The sequence below is a fragment of the Pangasianodon hypophthalmus genome, chromosome 11, assembly GCF_027358585.1.
Source record: "Pangasianodon hypophthalmus isolate fPanHyp1 chromosome 11, fPanHyp1.pri, whole genome shotgun sequence".
In the NCBI taxonomy this organism is placed as follows: domain Eukaryota; kingdom Metazoa; phylum Chordata; class Actinopteri; order Siluriformes; family Pangasiidae; genus Pangasianodon; species Pangasianodon hypophthalmus.
Window position 1 is genome coordinate 970,535 of NC_069720.1, and position 20,000 is coordinate 990,534.

A 20,000-nucleotide genomic window follows, 5' to 3' on the forward strand; every position below is an offset into this window, starting at 1 on the left:
GATGAGGATGAGGATGTAGATGATGAGGATGAAGATGAGGATGTAGATGTAGAAGAGGATGAAGATGAGGATGTAGATGTAGAAGAGGATGAAGATGTAGATGAGGATGTAGATGAGGATGAGGATGTAGATGATGAGGATGAAGATGAGGATGTAGATGTAGAAGAGGATGAAGATGAGGATGTAGATGTAGAAGAGGATGAGGATGTAGATGAGGATGTAGATGATGAGGATGAAGATGAGGATGAAGATGAGGATGTAGATGAGGATGAGGATGTAGATGAGGATGAAGATGAGGATGTAGATGTAGAAGAGGATGAAGATGTAGGAGAGGATGTAGATGTAGAAGAGGATGTAGATGTAGAAGAGGATGTAGATGTAGAAGAGGATGTAGATGAAGATGAGGATGTAGATGATGAGGATGAAGATGAGGACGAGAGCGTAGACAGAGATCAGTGATTATATTATAGCCATCGTGCGCACTACACGGGGTTTCCTGGAAAAAGTGTGTGTGTGTTTTTCCAGAGAAACGTCAGTCAGTCAGTCAGTGAGTCAGTGAGTCGTGGTCTGGAACACCCCCGCGACGGGTCGTACCATTTCTTAACTTTGTTAACTGCATTAATCAAATGATTTTTGTCGCAATTTAATCATCAGTTTCTGCTCACTTTCACTTTCCTCAGTTTAATTATTTCATCAGCTGAACACTGATCTGACAATTATGTGCTCTCGCTCCTTCTCTCCCCCTCTCTCTCTCTCCTTCTCTCTCTCTTCCTCTCTCTCTCTCTCTCTCCTTCTCTCCCCCCCTCTCTCTCTCTTCCTCTCTCTCTCCTTCTCTCCCCCCCCCTCTCTCTCTCTCTCTTCCTCTCTCTCTCTCTCTCTCTCTCACTCACACTCACTCTAAACTCTTTCTTTCTTTCCCACGCTCTCTCTCTTCCTCTGTCTCTCTTTCACTCTCTCTGTCCCTCGCTCTCTCTGTCTTTCCCCCTCTCTCTCTCTCTCTCTCTCTCTCTCTCTCTCTCTCTCTGCAGGATTATCTCTTGTTTGGAATTTCAGCTTTAAACAGGACGTGTGTAATGGCTGACTGAGTGTGAGTGCAGCAGGCGTGTGCGTGTGTGCGCGTGCGTGTGTGTGTGTGTGTGTGTGTGCGCGTGTGTGTGTGTGTGCGCGTGCGTGTGTGCGTGTGCGCGTGCGTGTGTGTGTGCGCGTGCGTGTGTGTGTGCGCGTGCGTGTGTGTGTGCGCGTGCGTGTGTGTGTGCGCGTGCGTGTGTGTGTGTGTGCGCGTGTGTGTGTGTGCTGAGCAGAATGTTGCCGGGCGTGGGTGTGTTTGGAACGGGGCAGACCGTACGCTCCCTGGTGCCCTTGCTGCAGGAGGAAGGTTTTCCGGTTCAGGCCGTCTGGGGCCGGACGCAGGAGGAAGCAGAACGTCTGGCTAATGAGCTCAACATCCCCTTCTCTACCAGCCAATCAGACGACGTCCTGCTCAGACAGGAAGTCCACCTCGTGTGCATTCTGACGCCGCCGCCGCACACACGCCAGATCGCCGTGAAGGCACTGGGTGAGACTTTATACTCGTCTCTCGCTTTCTTTATCTCAGCTGTCTGTGTACTGGACCGAATGGGTTGTGTTCCTTCCTCAACCGCACCCAGTATTGTGCGCACACACACACACACACACACACACACACACACACACACACACAGAGGCCTGAAGGAATTGTTCTTCCCATGTTGACAAATTGTTTCCTGAACATTTAATTTAAAAAAATTGTGCTGATAACAAGAATGAAACCTCTATTACGTCTCTTATAGAAGTTGTGTGTAAAAGTTTCAGATTTTCTTCGTCCTCACTTCATGCGTATGCTGATAAACGCCAATCAGCATTAAGCGCATTTAGCCCCACCCACAAAACACCATAAAGGGCAAAGAGAGCTGAAAACGACACAATGGCGACTAAACAGTGAAAGAACGCCTCCTAAGAGTGGGATGCGCTAAATCTTCCAATAATGCAGCTCGGCCACTGCAGCTACTGTAGACGCACATTAACAACTCCTCCTCCTCCTGTTGTAGGGTGCCATTACTTTTGTCCTGCTTGAACAGCTGGTTTTATTTGTGTTCATTTGTAGATTTGTTCAGGAAATGTTGATTAAATCGGTGTGTAAGTGAAATTTATTAATAAGTGATTTAAACCTGAACGCGTAATCCGTAAATAAAGTTATACGATTATTACGATTTGAAGACGATCGTAAATTATTCGTAAATTTGACAAACTCAGGAGCGAGACGTAGGATGTGAGTAACCGCATTTCCTAAGTAAACGCTCCTGAGAACGATTTACGAATAATTTTATTCGTATCCAGAGTGATAAATGAGGTGCGTTGTTATTAAACGTCGAGCACAGATGAGTTTTTTTTCTCTTTACTGGCGCACGGATCTTATTTCAGCCGCTGTAAGTAGACGGATGTCGTATCGGTGTGTGCAGGGATCGGAAAGAACGTGATCAGCGAGCAGGCTGCTACGCTAATAGACGCCTGTATGATGGTGACGGCGGCGCGGTATTACCCGCAGTTAATGAGCATCATGAACAACGCGCTGCGCTTCCTGCCCGCCTTCGTCCTGATGAAGAGGCTGCTCGCGGAGGGGTACTGCGGCACGCTGCAGGTGAACACACACACACACACACACACACACCCCACACACACACACACACACCTTTCACACGAGTTCATACACTGGATTATCATCACATTCATCAGGCTGTGACCGAGTGTTTACACTGAATATAAAAAGTCTACATACCCCTGTGTGTTTTTATTAACATAAAAATGAACCCAAGATAAATAATTTCTGAATCTTTTTTCACCTTTAATATGAAACAGCAACCAAAATACAAATAGAAACTATTTCGAAGGGAAAAAAGAAAAATCCTGCCATTTAACAGGGTGTGTAGACTTTTATATCCACTGTATGTACAAAATCTCATCTGTTCTAGCTTTCTGATTTGTCTATCTATCTATCTATCTATCTGTCTATCTATCTATCTATCTATCTATCTATCTATCTGTCTATTTGTTTGTTTGTTTGTTTTATTTACAAAACATCCCTTCTTTGCTTTTTTCTTCAAAGTAAATAGACTGATTTCTTTTTTTCCCTCCTGTTGACTTGCGTTAAAGCTGAAGTTCTCAAACTTATAACTATATAAAAAAAATTTTAAAAAAATTACTAACTTCCTTCTATTTTTATTAGGTTTATTAGGGCAAATCAACTGAAAACCTTTTTTTAAAATTTTTTTATTTATTTATTTATTTATTTATTATTATTTTTTTTTGCATTGTTTAGGTATCTCAAAACTGGATCTTTTTTTTTTTTTTTTTTAAATAATCTCCATTTCGTCCAGCGCGATTGTTCCAGTACGTAACGAGTGAAGAAATAAAATTCGCATCAGTTCTAATTTATTTTAAAAAATGTATTTATTTTTATTTATTTTTAATTTATTTATTTTTCTTTAAAAAAAAAGAAAAATGAGTGTAGACTTTTTATATCCGCTGTATGTACAAAATCTCATCTGTTCTATTTATTTATCTATCTATCCATCTATCTATCTATCTATCTATCTGTTTGTTTGTTTTTTATTTACAAAACATCCCTTCTTTGCTTTTTTCTTCAAAGTAAATAGACTGATTTCTTTTTTCCTCCTGTTGACTTGCATTAAAGCTGAAGTTCTCAAACTTATAACTTTTTTTTTTTTTTTTTTTTAATTTTGCATTGTTTAGAAGTCTCAAAAGTGGATCGTTTTTTTTTTTTTTCTTTTCTAAATAATCTCCATTTCGTCCAGCATGTAACGAGTGAAGAAATAAAATTCGCATCAGTTCTAATTTATGTCGCACTTTTAAAGATTTCCGTTTGACTCATTTTCATACAAACAATCTATTTAAAAAAAAAAACAAAAAAAAACAATTACGCTCATTATTTAAACATGTACATTATCACAGGAATGTTTTTATTATTTATTGGTGCCAATGAGTGTTTTTTTTCCCATAAACCTTCCGTAGAACTCATTATTATTAAACTCTTTTCTTTAGTCTTTAGATTCTAGCTGATGTTATTTATAATCGGAATAACTGATAAGAGCGAGCTGTAATTTCCGTCACTGTGGCAACGTTCAGAAGCGTGATGTTACGGGTCACTGACGCGTTCTGACGACTGAATGATGAAATTTCGATGCTGTTTCACGTTTCACGTTCATGCGCCGACATCTTGTTCATACGCTGTTTACTTCCTGTTCTGACTGTTTTTGTTTTTAATCCGTACAGTAAAAAAGCGTCTGCTGAATGAATCTGAAATCGATAATTGAAGTATATTAGCGTGAATATAAGCAGGAACGTGTGTGTTTTATATTTGCAATATTTTTGCAGATCGAGTGAATCTGTACATGAGGAAAGATCAGCGACGTGACGTGTGTAGTATTCTGAGATTCGTTTTTTCCCCGCAGGTGTGTGAAGCGCGTGTGTACGGCGGCTCGTTGCTGAGTCAGTCGTACGGCTGGGCGTGGGAGGAGCTGATGGGGGGCGGCGGCCTGCACACGGTCGGTTCTTGCATCATCGACCTCCTGAGCTACCTGACGGGGGGGCGGGCCGTCCGCGTGCACGGAATGCTCAGGACCTTCGTGCGTCACGGTGGAACGGGCGGCGGGATTCGGTCCGTCACGGCCGACGACTACGCCTGCTTTCAGCTGCTCATGACGGGGGGCGTGGTCTGCAACGTGACGTTGAACTTTAACCTCCCGGGCGCCGACCTTCACGAGGTCATGCTGGTGGGATCGTCCGGGAGACTGGTGGCGAGAAGCACCGAGCTGTACGGCCAGCGCAACAGCACGAAGGGGGAGGAGCTTCTTTTGAGTGACAGCGGCTCAGGGGCGGGGCCTTCGGTCACGGGACTGAAAGCGATGGTGACTCAGCTCCGTCTGTCCTTCCAGGCGCAGGAGGACCGGCGATCGTGGGCGCGGCATCCCGTCGCCATGGCGGCGACGTTCGAGGATGGTCTGTACGTTCAGACGGTGGTGGACGCCATCAAAAGGTCAAATCGCACCGGAGAGTGGGAGAGCGTGGACGTCAGAACCGGCGATGTAGATCCTAATCAGAACCACAGAACCGCTCCGAACTAAAGCGACCACTGAATGATGAACGGGTCACTAACACCACCGCGGCGTGTAAATATATATATATACACACATCAGGTGTTTGTTGACTCTGCTAACATGGCGGTCTGTTTTAGGTTAAACACTGCGTACAGCGGCGTAAAGCGCTTTCCACACACCAGACAGCAATCGCTCGACCTCCGAGTTCATGAAAGTTCTCAAGTTTTGTAGTGAAGACGCGAGAATCACGTGCCGACTGATCGAAGCAGAAACAGAAAATCAACACACGATGTGTTTTTATACAGCACTGTGCAAAAGTCTTAGGCACAATATTTTTTTTTTCAGTACAAACTTTTTTCAGACTTCTACATTATTGATTCAGTACAAAAACATTTTAGATTCCAAACATTAGTTTTCCAGCACAGAATTAAACGTTACAGAAAAATGTTTGTATGTCAGTAAAGAAAGCAGCAGATTCCATAAGAGACACTTTTCAGATAAAAACATAATGAAGGCTGCTGGGTTTCGCTGCAGAAATAAGAAGCGAGTCGACAGTCAAAGTCTCCAGAAGAACTGTGGCTGCTTCTGCAAGATGCTCAGTAACACTTCCAGCTCATTTCCTTATAAAACTGCACACACTGCACCTCAGATACTGCTTTATTTATTTAAAGTGAAGGATCGTCACATTAAATACTGACTTTGTTTCATTTATTACTGTTTACTGCTCTTTATAGGATTTTTTAATGTAGAAACATTTAATTTCATTATTTTTGAAGGCGTCTTTCCTCTACAGCATTTCTTTACATGTGCCAAAGACTTTTGCACAGAACTGTATATCACTATTAAGGACGTATGGTGTGTGTGTGTGTGTGTATGAGAGAGTGTGTGTGATGTCATTTCTCTCGCCGTCTACAACTTTAGAAATGTGACCAAGTCCGATTTATAAATCTCAACACTACGATATTGTGCTGTACCTCACCTCTTATTCCTCTGACAGAATTTCCGTCTGTTACTCGACTACACACACGTCCACTGCGTACAAAACAAACATTATTCACTACAATACCCACAATGCACTGCTCCTGCTGTAAACACATTCCACTTCTGCCTCTGCTGTTGCTCCGAGCACCTTCCTAACTTCATCATACATCATACACTACGACTATCTCACACACACAAACACACACACACACACACATACACACACACGCGCGCGCTCACGGCGATGCTGACCACAACTAAACCCATCACCATTGTTTTTTTTTTTTTTTTTTTGTCTCTCGGTGTTTAGATTTGCGATAAATACAAACAATGTGAGAGATTGTTTCTGGAAAATTCGTTCACAGACATATCTTCCTGAGAAAGAAGAAAATTCCGGGATTTGTTGTTTTTGTTTGTTTGTTTGTTTGTTTATATAAACAAGGAAGTGCAAAGATTTCATAATATATTTTTCTTTAGATTGTGTGGTTTTAGATGGACTATTAATTCCATAAAACCGTGATTTTTTAAAAATAGATATCACACTGTAACACTCGTATCCTGTATAAACTTTTTTCTCTGTTATAATTTGAGGAAGGTGCTCTATAAGTGGAAATTATTATTATTATTATTATTATTATTATTATTATTATTATTTATGAGGGACCGTGGTTAATGAGTATAATACAGATATGTACATCATTGGCTGAACTGATCAGAAAGGTGGTTAAAAGGTTTATTTAATAAATGTTTATTAATTTTTTTAAGCGGTGGAGGGAAATTGTGACCTTTCAGACAGGAAGTCGAGATTGTAGTCTGTTGTCTGATGTGTGAAAAGCTCTTAAAGCTGATTATCTTTTAAAGTTAAACTTTTTTTATATGGACTGAAGAAACACTGGAGTTACATCACTGGAAACAGAACGTGTGTGTGTGTGTGTGTGTGTGTTCACCTTTATCTCTACTCTAAGCTACACAACTAGGTGTTTAGCTGTGAATATTTTTATTTTATTTAAACTTTTTAGGCTGAATATGAATATTCATGCAGGATTTATGCAGAATGTTTATTGAACTGACGCTTGCTCTGAGTCTTCTTCTGCTGTTGGTGTTTTAGAAACTAATATGTCTAAAAAGCTGCACGGAGGTTTCCGGTGTGTATTTATTGTCTAAAAGTGTGTGTGTGTGTGTGTGTGTGTGTGTGTGTGTGTGTGTGTGTGTGTGTGTGTGTGTGTGTGTGTGAGAGAGAGAGAGAGAGACACAGTGTTCCTTTAGGGTTTAATAAAATACTTCAGAATGTATTACATGTCTTGGCTGTTTTGTGTTAAAATAATTGCGATAAATTTCCTGTGGAGATTTTATAAATAATCTTCCTTTATAACATAAAATCACACACAGAAACTTCTGGAAATCTCCTAAATAGCTGTTTTCTCTGTATAAAACGTGACTTGTCTCTTGACTGAAGCACTTCTCTGATGGATTTACTGCAGAGTCTGAACTCATCAGTGTTCACCAGCACATTCATGCAGTTCTCTAATCAGCCAATCAAGTGGCAGCAGCACAATGAATAAAATCGTACAGATGCAGGTCAAGAGCTTCAGTTAATGTTCACATCAAACATCAGAATGAAGAAAGAGTGTGATCTCTGTGACTTTAACCGTGGCATGGATGTTTGTACCAGATGGGCTGGTTGGAGTTTTTCAGAAACTGATGATCTCCTGCAGGGATTTTCACAGACAACAGTCTCTAGAGTTTATACAGAATGGTGCGAAAAACAAAAAACATCCTGTGAGCGGAGGATCTGCAGCCTGAAACACCTTGCTGATGAGAGAGAGATCAGAGGAGAATGAGCAGACTGGTCTGAGCTGCCTGACAGGAAGTCTATAGTAACTCATATAATCACTCTGTACAACCGTGGTGAGCAGAAAAGCATCTCAGCACACACAACACATTAAACCTTGAGGTGGATAAGCGACAACAGCAGAAGATCACATCCGGTTCCTCTCCTGTCAGCCAAGAACAGGAATCTGAGGCTATCATGGGTACAGACTCACTGAAACTGGACAGCTGAAGACTAGAAAAAGACCAGGAGACCTTCAGCTGTCCAGTTTCAGGTCTTCTGCTGTTGTAGCACATCCACCACATCCACAGTCCAAAGCACATAATCGTGTTAAATCAGAGGGAAAACAGCTCCTGATATCTAATGTACAGCGTGTTTTCCTGATTTAACACACAGCACTATGTAACACAATTTCTGTTCCTGGGTAGTAAGTGTTAGTTTCTATTTGCTTATGCCTCAAAAGAAAATGGCAATTAATCCCCTCAGACTTTGCTTTCCTGACCAGGACACTGGATTTACCTGTTGTCATTGAGAAAAAGCGTGAATTTGCATCTTTTTAATCGCATAAAATCAGAAAAAAACAACAACATACGAATCACAATTAACATGGATTTATACTGACGTTATAGAAAAATATCTATACTTTTGTGGTATAAGCAATTAGGAAATAACATTTACTACCCAGGAAGGAAATAAATAAATAAATAAAAATGTTACAGAGTGTAATTAATAAACTTTTTCTCACAGTTCCATTCAGAATTGAGTAGAAATTTGGTTTGTGAAATGAGTGATTCACTTGTGGTTTTGTATTTGTAGTCTTTCACAGTTTATTACACATTCATGAGAAAGTTTTTGCTACAAAAGAACCAAAATAATGATATTTATTGAAGGGTAAACAAACAAACAAGCAAATAAACAAGCAAACAGGGGCTGAATGGGAATCACTTAGTGTCAGTCAATAGCTTTATTTCTATACATTTTTCGACTGTATACTTTTAATACACGTCCTGTCCTGCTCAGATATTAATGCAGAAAGTGTACATTTTATTTCATATAATTTTCAGATTGGTTTTTTTCCAGTATAAATAATATAAATAAGCTTTTCCTCCCAGAAGTTTATTTTTTGCTCGCTAACGAGTTCGAGTGATGATGAAATTCCCATAATGCACCGCGTTGTTTGGTTTCATTCGCGCGCAACCTTGTCCTCCTCTCAGAGGAATACCGCGAGTTACCATGGCAACATCTTTTACAGGTTTCTCCTCAGACTTTTAACTAATGAAAGTGGCGAGCTAATCGTTTTTGTAAAGTTGCGTGTACAGCTGTACGTGTTCGCGTTACGGTTATCTCGGGTACTTTTCTGTTCTTAGGATTGAAATTGTGAGCTTAGCGAGTTAGCTAAGGTTGAGCGCGCGAGTGAGTGAGCGCGTGAGCCAGCTAACGAATGCGACGGAACGACCCTCCTGTCGCAGAGTGATGATGAAACCCGTGTGTATGTGAAGTAAGGTGAGTAGGTGCCATTTCGAATTTTTTATTTTTTTTTTCCCTCCACTGATTTTAAATAATTTTTGTACTCCTCTGGGGAAATCGTGTAGTTGTTAATGAAAATGGTGCGATTACCCGACAGTAGTTTCAGACTTCCCCGCGGCCATCTTTGCGTAAGAGGAATATTAGCGTGTGGCGCTGCAGAGACACCGCCGCTCCTGCAGGGGGCAGTACAGAGCGGCGCAGTCACAGCGCTCAGAACAAAACCAACTCTCAAATGGCGGCACGAAAACGAAGCATAGTGTGGTCATTTTTCCAAGCGGAGGACGATAAAAGAGTATTATGTCTCCTTTGTATGAAAACGGTTTTATATTTCGGTCACACGACCAACATGCTTCGCCATTTACGAGCGAAACATCCGAATGATTTCTCCGCTTTGGACAAAAGAAAATCCACATCGGGAAAAAGCGCATCCAACCATAATAACGGCTGTGTAGAAGGTTTGGACTGCTGCTAGATTATAGACTATTATTATTATTATTATTATAAACATATATATTTTAAAATATATATCACTTTCTTTGTTTCAAACCAATAACACAATATAGACACTGCTCCTTTTTTTTATTTATTTATATAAGGATTCTGGGAGATCGGCTAAGCTATCGAGCTAACTCTTGGCGCCAACGCGAATATTATCATTAAAAAAACATGCTAATTCAAACATGTGAAAAAAAAGCTACTTATAAAACCTATTTCGAGTTAAAAATTGTTTTTATCAGCGCTCTGAAGCGGTTATTTAGGAGTTTACTGATAATCGCGCGCGCGCTCGGGTAAGGTAGGCTAGGTTTTGCTAACTAGCTAGCTAGATGCTAATATCAGCTAAATGTTCTTTCTTTCTCCGCATCCTGCTTTTTTTTTTCATCAGGCGCCATTTTTTTTTGCTCCTGCACGTCTTCAGACTTACCGTCAGGAAATCTAATAATAAATAAAGCATAAATATGAGTTTATAGAGTGTTAATAACAGCTCGGTACACTCCGTGCTAATCCGGTGCGAGTGTCTCGCGCGCGCGCGGCTCTGTTCACTTCCACTCAGATGAATCACTCATTTTGAACTTCGTTTAACGGATCGAAAGAATCGGTTCTTTTAAACCGACCGAATCGAAATGAATCGAATCGAATCGACTGTCTCAGGGATGAAGATGTAAAACACAGAAACACGCACAATACGAGTCATTTTTCATTCAGAATCCACATCTCTGTCTCTATCATTATTATTATTATTATTATTAGTTAAATAATTATTCTTAATATTTAGTATAAATTAAAATAATCGTTCTTCGTGTTATGACCGATCTTTTCACCTCTCCGTCTCCGTAGTGACCGTCATGATGGACGAGCAGCAGGTGGAAGTCCCGGCCGAGGTCGGAGACGCCGAGATGGACGGCGCGATCCGCGGAATCCTGTGCGCCGCGGCGGGAGAAGCAGCGACGGAAGGAGAGGCGTCCGGGTGCGAAGGCGAGGGCAGAGGGACTCAGGAAGGCAGCCCCGCCCCGAACCAAACCCCGACCTCGCGCAAGTGGAGCGCGGTGTGGGTTCATTACCGCAAAGTGGACCAGGAGAAGAAGGCGCTGTGTTTGCTGTGCATGGAGAAGATCCAGCACCAGAGCAGCACCAGCAACCTCATCAGACACCTGCAGAACAAGCACCCGGCCGAGTACGCCCAGCTCGAGGAGCACTCGCAGAAACGACCCCCCAAACGCAAGAACGAGGATCCCGATTACGTCCCTGCGACCTCGCCCAAAACTCGCAGCGTTCCCGCCGGCCGCATCGTTCCGTCCCCGCTCAGCAGCAGCCTAACAGGTACACATCTCCTCAACAACTTCTCCTCTTTCTCTCTCTCGCTCTGTCTCTGTCTCTCTCTCTCTGTCTCTCTCTCTCTCTCGCTCTTTCTCTGTCTCTTTCTCTCTTTCTGTCTCTCTCTCTCTTTCTGTCTCTCTCTCTCTTTCTGTCTCTCTCTCTCGCTCTTTCTCTGTCTCTTTCTTTCTGTCTCTCTCTCTCTCGCTCTTTCTCTGTCTCTCTTTCTCTCTCTCACTGTCTCTCTCTTTTTACTTGTACTTAAGAAATGGAAATTTTTTTTTATTTACTTTTTCCCCCCGCTTTATTCAAATGTTTTGATCAGCTCTGACATTTTCAGTATTTTATTTTATTTTTTTAAATTCTTGTATTTTTCTTCATTAATTTATTTTATATATTAGGTATTATTTTATTGTTTGTATTTTTAAATGCACGATATCTTAATTTTTTTTAAATTGTGTATTAATTCAATGTTATTTATTTAAATTACAATAATTTATTCTTTTTTTTTTTTTTTTAATTTATTATTTTCAATTAAATTTTTTCCCCCAGTATATTTTTCCAGCTGTTTAAAACGCAGTAAAGTCTTTTCAGTGAATTAAATAATTTCGCGCTGTCCGTCTGTGTCAGTAGTCGACTGGAGCGACGGGCGGCGGATCCTGGAGCGCGAGCGCGAGCTGACGGAGGCGTTGAGACGCGTGCAGCAGGAAGAGGGACGGAGTTTGCAGCAGCAGAGGGATTTAATGCAGCAGATCCGAGAGCTGGACGCGGAACGGCGAGCGCTTCAGAACCAGAAACGCGAGCAGGAGGACGAACATCACAGACTGAAGAGGGAAAAGGAGGAGCTGGAAACCGTCAGGATGGAGCTCCAGAAGGAAAAAGAAGAACTCCAGAAGGAGAGGGAGGAGCTGTTTAAGGCCAAGGAGGAGTTTCGGAAAGAGAGGGAGGATTTGGAGAGACAAAGACAGGAGATGCATAGAGAGGGACACATACAGGGCCAAGTGTCCGAGTTTTACAACTGTTGATTCGTCTTAACGCTTCACTGTCCATGCAGGATCTTTCCAGTTCTTTGTAATTTTTAAAATGTTTAGTGAACGTAGCTGACAGATTTCATTACTTTGCCTTTTTTTTTGTTTCCCCTCTCTGGACGTACTCCATGATGAGACCTAATGATGATGATGATGATGATGATGATGATGAAGGTGAGGGAGGAGATTTTCCTGTAAACGATGCATTTCACTGTGTAATTTTTAACATTGTAAGTTCTGCAGAACTCAATACAGCGTTCTCACACACTCCTGTCACCGAGCCGTCCTTTTTCTAATCGCATCAGTGTCTCTCCGGTGTTACACTCTGAAACCTGACAGTAGCCTCTGTCTCTCTCTCTCTCTCTCTCAATGTATAAAGTATTGGCACCCCTCTGCCCCATCCGGCGGTGGACCGGGACCCCTGAGCGGATCTGATTTTACTACATCGGTGTTCCGGTTGAGTTTTGTTTCATTTTGAACCATTTCCTCGTTAATGATCTGACCTTTCCACGACCCCATCTTTCAGTAAAAACGTCTGTATTCGAATTGTATTCGACTAAACCTGAAATTAAGCATCACTAAAAAAGATCTTAACTAAATTGTGAATTGTATTTCCTGAATATTGTTACACCTAGATTTACTATTACTATTGTTATTATTATTATTATTATTATTATTATTATTATTATTAGCCTTTTGTGTGTAATTGTCCCACAGGGTAGCAAGTTATTATTTTTTATTATTATTATTATAATTATTATTATTATTTTTTTAATCTTTGGTTCATTTTATAAATGAAACACAAAGCGAGGCTTTTAAAAGTTGACCGGGACACGAGATCACTCGTCTCTCGTGTAGGAGAAATGTTTTATGTTCATAATGTGTATCCATTATTTTATGCATAAAGCATAAAATATACAACTGTTTTTTAAAAAAAAACATCCAATTGTATTTTCAAAAGTAGCAGAAATGAATTCTAATTATTATAATTTTTAAAAAAAAATCAGCTTGGCCCTGGTAATATTGAAACTATAAATCCTATTCCTATAAATCCTGAACTACATGCATGTTCACTCCTGATTAAATAAAAACATTTTAGAAACATTTTCATCGTACAAATCATTAAATCCCAACAAACTCAGGGGTTAATTTCTAGTTTTAAATATAAATAAAGGCCACATGAGCCCTGATTATGAGGTTAAATATGAATTCATGAATAAATAGGCGTGTGTTTGAAGTTATCCTCATTTTGTTTCTTTTATTTAATTTCTAAAAGAAAAAGTGTTCAAGCATCTTAGACTCAGTCGGCGCTACTGCGCATGCGCGAACTTCCGCATTCACGATCATAGAAAAATCCATAAACAAACTTTACAAAACTAATTATATTTTAATTATTATTTAATGATAGACCTTGTGCAGTCTTTACTACAACATAGGATATGAAATAAGCAGTTTTCACAATGATATCAGGGACAAAAATACCACAAATATCTGGTAAGAGACGTGTGTGTTAGCTTTATAAACTGTAAACAAATAAAAAACTATTGCTATTGTATAAACCGAGCTGTGTCTGAGAGACTACATAATCTCATAATCTGGTTTGTTTTGTTAATAGTCCTGGTATTGATAATATCCACATGTTAATATAAAAAACTGAACGAAAGCAACATTAAAAGCCCTTTTTGGTTGTTTTCTCCTAAGCAGCATACACTGAATGCGTATTTTGTTAACCAAATTTGAAGAAAAATGGAATCTCTTAATCCCAAAACATGTATTTTTCGATTTCAGCATCGCGAAAGCATTTATAAGGTTCATAAACAAACACAGCTAGTTTGTCCCTTACCGCGCGCCGTTGCTGAGTCACGTGACGCACTCAAAATGGCTGACTGTTAACTTCCCTAGATAACGAAGCACAGCTTTCAGACCAGGTTTATTCACATTTATTTAAAAAAAACAGACTATTTCTCGTGCTGCTGTGCTTCCTTTTTATGTGATTTGAATCCATTTAAGCATCCAGACGAAGAAAAGTTAATTATGAGATAGTTATTGACTTAATTAAGCAGCGATTGTTTTGTTAGAGAACATCCTCCATTATGCCTTTACATTTCTGCCCACACTGCGGCTCTAAACTGCAGCCTGGGTTCAGGTTTTGTCCGTGCTGTGGAGAGAAGCTGCCCAGCCTGCTAGATCTTCCTGAATCCACAAACACAGAGTTGTCAGAGGCACCTGATGCGGTGTGTAAGCTCAGCACACAGGTGGGGTTAATGAGTACAGCCCCTGTCCTGACTCAGGACATCACCCTGACAGGTACAAATACACTCTCCTGTAGTACACTTCTATACACTGCTTACTGCAGCTAAAAACTATAAACTGATCACATGCATGAACTGTGGAATGTTTCATAATTAGAGTCACACAAATATCAGCTGTTGATGACTGTAATATAGCAATAATGCCAAGGTTTCACTCTACTGATTTCATTAATGAGTCCATCATTAGAGCCACCTGAATGACTAAAATAACAATAAAGGCAAAGTTTAAGGTGGAATTTCTCCAGAATTGGTCAGTAAAAATGCCCTGAAGTATAATTGTAATCGCACAAATTGTAGAGTTGATGTATGAACTATGGAATATTTCATAATTAGTGCCACCTTAGTGTTAGTTATTGGTGTCTATAATACATATAGCCATAAAGGCAAAGTTTAAGGTGGATTTTCTCCAAAAGTTGACAGTAAATATCACACTCCGGAAGTTTCTTTACTATACTCTACTGATTGCATTAATGAGCTATGGAGCAGTCCATCATTAGAGCCACATGAATAACTGTAAAATAACAATAAAGGCAAAGTTTAAGGTGGAATTTCTCCAGAATTGGTCAGTAAAAATGCCCTGAAGTATAATTGTAATCCCACAAATTGTAGAGTTAGACTCTGAGAACTTCTCTACTATAAGCTGCTGATGTATGAAGTATGAAATATTTCATAATTAGAGCAACTTAAGTGTCAGTTATTGGTGTCTATAATACATATAGCCATAAAGGCAAAGTTTAAGGTGGAATTTCTTCAAAAGTTGACAGTGTCCTCAGCTGTACTGAGCTGGTGGCATCTTACATACCGTGTAATATTTCATAATTATAGCTGCCCTGAATCACCTAATTATTGATGAAAAAAAGGTTTGAATAAAGTCTGGGAGCAGGACTGGATATGCTCTACAGTAGTGCTCTAATTATAGCTATAAACTATAGCTGATTATAGAGTCAGTGACTGTATGGTGTAAAGCCAAGTTTTACCATTTTTACCACATAATTCTGAAACCGTTGAGTTTATTATTTGACCCATTGAACCAAAAAAAAAAAACATTATTAACTTTCTATACTGCACAATTTGTCAAAAATAATATTCAACCTCGAACAGTATCAGACACAAGCTCTATTACGCTGAAAACTCTACTATCAGTGGAACATAATAATATTTTAATACTGTATACGTTGCATGCAGTGTGCATTAATACAATCTATAATTGTAAGTAATGCATATTGTAGAGTTGCATTAATAAATAAAGTAATTAGGATGCATATACAGCACTGTGCAAAAGTCTCAGGCACAATGTTTTTTTTAGTACAAACTTTGTTATAGATGTTTATTTTCTGACTTCTACATTATTGATTCAGTACAAAAACCTTTTAGATTCCAAACATTAGTTTTCCAGCACAAAATGAAATGTTACAGAAAAATGTTTGTATGTCAGTAAAGAAAGCAGCAGATTCCATAAGAGACACTTTTCAGATAAAAACAGAATGAAGGCTGCTGGGTTTCGCTGCAGAAATAAGAAGCGAGTCGACAGTCAAAGTCTCCAGAAGAACTGTGGCTGCTTCTGCAAGATGCTCAGTAACACTTCCAGCTCATTTCCTTATAAAACTGCACACACTGCACCTCATTTACTGCTTTATTTATTTAAAGTGAAGGATCGTCACATTAAATACTGACTTTGTTTCATTTATTACTGTTTACTGCTCTTTATAGGATTTTTTTAATGTAGTAACATTTAATTTAATCATTTTTGAAGGTGTTTTTGCTCCACAGCATTTCTTTGCACGTGCCTAAGACTTTTGCACAAAACTGTGTATATTTCTTAACTTCATAAAAAACAAACAAAACAAAAATACATATCTTAAATGTCTGTGATTCTTTGGCTTTCCGCAGTTGCAGCTCCGCCACACGTACACTTCAGCATCTGATAGCAATGCCAATAAATTACTTCATCTAGCACTGCGACACTTTATTACTGACACTTCCAGACACTTAGATATTTACATTCAGATTTATTATGTGCTATTTATTGTACTTGTATTTACTGTTCTGCCTGATATCACTTTTACTCTGCCATCGTACACCACTGTTTCTTTTACCTCATTTACTTTATTACATTACAGCATCATCTCAAACACTCACGTCCAAATATGTTTGTTCTGTTAGTGTCTAAATCTGAGCCTCGTCACAAGCATTTCAAAGTCCAGTGTAGCTGTGCAATTGACAAATAAACGACTCTTGAAACTCAGAGAGTGTGACTGTAAGACCACAGTACTAGCATGTGACAAAACTGAAAACACCTAAAAATGATTTGAAAGGAAACAAAAGCCAGAGTTTTGCTCTGAGTCTCTCACTGTAAAGGTGATGATGAGGCTGAAAATTCCACCTGGTGCAGGTGAATAGAGTGTGGAAGCAGTTATAAAGGTGAAGCGGTGAGTTTACAGATCCATCCATCCATCCATCTTCAGTAAGCGCTTTATCCTGATCAGGGATCCGGAGTCTATCCTCGGAATACTGGGTGTGTACAGATCTGCTTCTGACCAATCAGAATCCAGAATTCAACAGCGCTTTGTTGTTAAAATGATAAAAATAAAACACAACTGAAAACCCGCTTTGAAATGAAGCTCAGCATGTTGCTGTGTCTAAATTAACAGCTGTATATAAAGGATTACATTCAGCTCCATTTTGTTCTTTCTGTACAGATGCTTCTGGTGATCCTTCCTCCTCCTCCTCCTCCTCTTCCTCCTCAGCACTGATTCGCTCTCCCATCAAATCCACACGCAGAGCCACGGGCAGGAAAACCTGCAGTCTATCCACTCCACCTAAACCTGCAGCAAACAAGGGTGAGAGATCTGAACAATTTCACACGGATTTGATTTGATTAGACTAAATCAGAAAGTTCTTATAAATTCCCTTCGGATTTCAGATCAGAATCCTGTCGCTTCGCCTCAGAAACGAAAAGCATCCCGGGAAGTGAAAGAGGAGGAAGAACAAAAGAAAGTGTTTTCTCCGCCTCCTCAGACTTCGCCCTCAGGTGATGGAAGAATATGACATTATAGAAAAATATTATTCTCCTTTTCTCAGCTGTCATTCAAACTCATTAAAATCTTGTAAAAATGAAACAAACATAGTTTAGTTTCCAGCCATGTCAGTAATCCTGCTGTTGTGTTTTGTTGTCTTGGTGTAAAGGCAAAGCTAAGCGGACAAAGCGAGCGTGTGCTGTGGAGCCTGTGCAGGAAGGACAGGAGTTTTGTGATCAGTCAGGAAAGAAATGGAGACTCGGGAAGCTGTTGAATCAGACGGACGTGGAGCTGACGTACGAGGGTACGCCTGATCCGCACCAACACTGACCAAATATTAAAGGGGCGGTGTGTAAAGGTTTAGAGCGGATAACGTGAACAAGGAGCTCGGGCTGACAGTGTGGCGGATCAATCCCATTTTCCTGAAGCGTATCACAGAAATGAAGAGTTTAGGATTTGACGTATAAGGAAAAGGGGCGGGGCTGAGGAGCTTTGCTTTTGACAAGGGGGTGGAGTCTGTTTCTGGGTCGTAAAGGATATCATTATATTGGGTCTGGAAACGTGTTTAAATTTACAATCAGCATTTTTAAACGCAGCATGAGAACAGTAACGGGTGAAGAGTGACGTGTAAAACTGTACGATTAAAAGTTTCATTTGGGGTGTGTGTGTGTGTGTGTGTGTGTGTGTGTGTGTGTGTGTATTAAAACTGTGATCTGTTGGTTGTGTGTTCAGTGCAACAGGTTGGTGTACGGAGCTCATCTAATGACTCGAAACACATAATGAGACTGGTGAGAACCGACACACACATTATATATAATGTATAAATAGCAAGCAGGGTGTGTGTGTGTGTTTATATCCTGTATATATATATATTTATGTATGTGTGTGTGTGTGTGTTCTCTTGTTCAGGGTGCCAAAGATGGACAGCTGTTTAACGAACAGAACTTTCTCCAAAGAGCTGCCAAACCTGCTGCAGGTCGGTGTGTAACCTCACGTCCTGACAATGAGCCTCATTTATCGAGCTGGAATTCAAACAGATTTATTCATAAATCATTAGTTTGAGTCTTTACACAAGAAATTTGGTGTTTGTGAGAATCCTGTAAATTCAGAGTGTGTGTAAATTTACGTGATGCAAACTTCGACCTGATGGACTTCAGATCCTATAATCTGCAGGGATTACTGCACTTTTCTCTCTGGAATATTCTGTGGAGTTTAAACTGTTTGTGTTTATGACGTTTGCAGCGTTTAGCAGACGCCCTTATCCAGAGCGACTGATAGAAGAGCTTTAGAGTCTCGATCAGAAACACGTCCTCATGCTAGTTCACTCGCTCAGGGACTCAGAGCTCCGTCCACAACATTTACTCAAAACCAGTCGCTTTATTTTATTGGCTTTAATTAAAGAATATAAAAAGTAAAGAACGAAAGCCGAGACACACCCATAAATTAATACAAATAAAACTAATCATTCAGATATGATGAAAGAAACGGCGGTGTATAAGCGGAGGACGAGCCGCTGTGTCTGCGCAGAGCCATAAGCCGTAAACAAACACCTCAGATGATGCAGGATTTAGCGCTCGCTTATTATTATTATTATTATTATTATTATTATTATTATTATTATTATATATTATTAAATATTTTTAATAATAATTAATTAATTAATTAATTTTTTCACTCCTGATTTTCAGTCTTTACCCTGATCGCTCATTTCGTGCTCCCAGCTGTCTGTGCACTTTACCTTTTATGGAGTTTTGTGGGCGTCGCTCAATGCAAATGAGCTGTGTGTGTCGGGAATGCGCTTTGCACTTTACTGGAGATCAGCATAAGAAAGAAAATCAGAGTTTCCAAAAAATCTAGCAGAAAGCTTTTAGCTCAGTTTGGTTTACACAAACGTTGATTATAAAAGATGTAAAATATTCTAAACGATTCTTACTGAAGTGTGTGTCTGTGTGTGTGTGTGTGTGTGTGTGTGTGTCTGTGTGTCTTTTCAGTGGAGAAGTGGATGAAGAAACTCGGTTTGAACTTCCTCGGAATTCCATCATGTGTTGGTTTTGGTCTTCATGAAACCTACAGGTGTGTGTACACGTCTGTGTGTGAAATATAAACATGAAAGTTCTTTGTGTGTGTGTGTGTGTGTGCGTGTGTGGGTGTGTGTTAATGTGTGTATGTGTGTGTCACACTGCAGGTTTTTGATATTTCCTGATATGGGCTGCACTCTGCAGTCAGTTCTGGACACACAGAGGGAGAGTCTCAGTGAGAGAGAAGTCCTGCAGCTGGCACTGCGATTAGTACGCTTCTTTTCTTTTCTTTTCTTTTTGTTTGCCTTCACTCCCTTTCCTTTCCCCTTTGTTTCTTTTCTT

At 40.0% G+C, this 20,000-nt stretch overlaps 3 protein-coding genes across 4 annotated transcripts in view; all 3 read left to right on the top strand.

The window, feature by feature from the left end:
* Positions 1 to 7,337, top strand: part of gfod2 (glucose-fructose oxidoreductase domain containing 2) — a 9,237-nt gene extending 1,900 nt beyond the window's left edge. Inside the window, exons 2-4 of one of the 2 annotated variants that reach the window (XM_034308457.2) lie at positions 1,302 to 1,555; positions 2,478 to 2,656; positions 4,488 to 7,337. In XM_034308457.2, coding sequence (XP_034164348.2) covers positions 1,303 to 1,555; positions 2,478 to 2,656; positions 4,488 to 5,159 — 1,104 coding nt within the window. In that variant the 5' untranslated portion in view covers position 1,302 and the 3' untranslated portion in view covers positions 5,160 to 7,337. Of the gene's footprint in view, positions 1 to 1,028; positions 1,556 to 2,477; positions 2,657 to 4,487 lie in introns of both variants that reach the window. The other variant, XM_026930352.3, reaches the window with a different exon arrangement.
* On the top strand, positions 5,253 to 13,415 carry LOC113536732 (uncharacterized). Its single transcript, XM_026930863.3, has 4 exons — positions 5,253 to 5,258; positions 9,572 to 9,926; positions 10,807 to 11,289; positions 11,914 to 13,415. Exons 1-4 carry the CDS (start codon positions 5,253 to 5,255, stop codon positions 12,306 to 12,308), a joined length of 1,239 nt encoding a protein of 412 aa, XP_026786664.2. The 3' UTR covers positions 12,309 to 13,415.
* Positions 13,416 to 14,139: 724 nt separating this feature from the next.
* vrk3 (VRK serine/threonine kinase 3) overlaps positions 14,140 to 20,000 on the top strand; it is a 10,026-nt gene continuing 4,165 nt past the window's right edge. The window contains exons 1-8 of the mRNA XM_034308732.2: positions 14,140 to 14,618; positions 17,323 to 17,463; positions 17,547 to 17,654; positions 17,810 to 17,944; positions 18,373 to 18,428; positions 18,550 to 18,616; positions 19,632 to 19,713; positions 19,826 to 19,928. Of these exons, the coding sequence (XP_034164623.2) occupies positions 14,405 to 14,618; positions 17,323 to 17,463; positions 17,547 to 17,654; positions 17,810 to 17,944; positions 18,373 to 18,428; positions 18,550 to 18,616; positions 19,632 to 19,713; positions 19,826 to 19,928 (906 nt within the window). The 5' untranslated portion in view covers positions 14,140 to 14,404. The remainder of the gene's footprint in view (positions 14,619 to 17,322; positions 17,464 to 17,546; positions 17,655 to 17,809; positions 17,945 to 18,372; positions 18,429 to 18,549; positions 18,617 to 19,631; positions 19,714 to 19,825; positions 19,929 to 20,000) is intronic.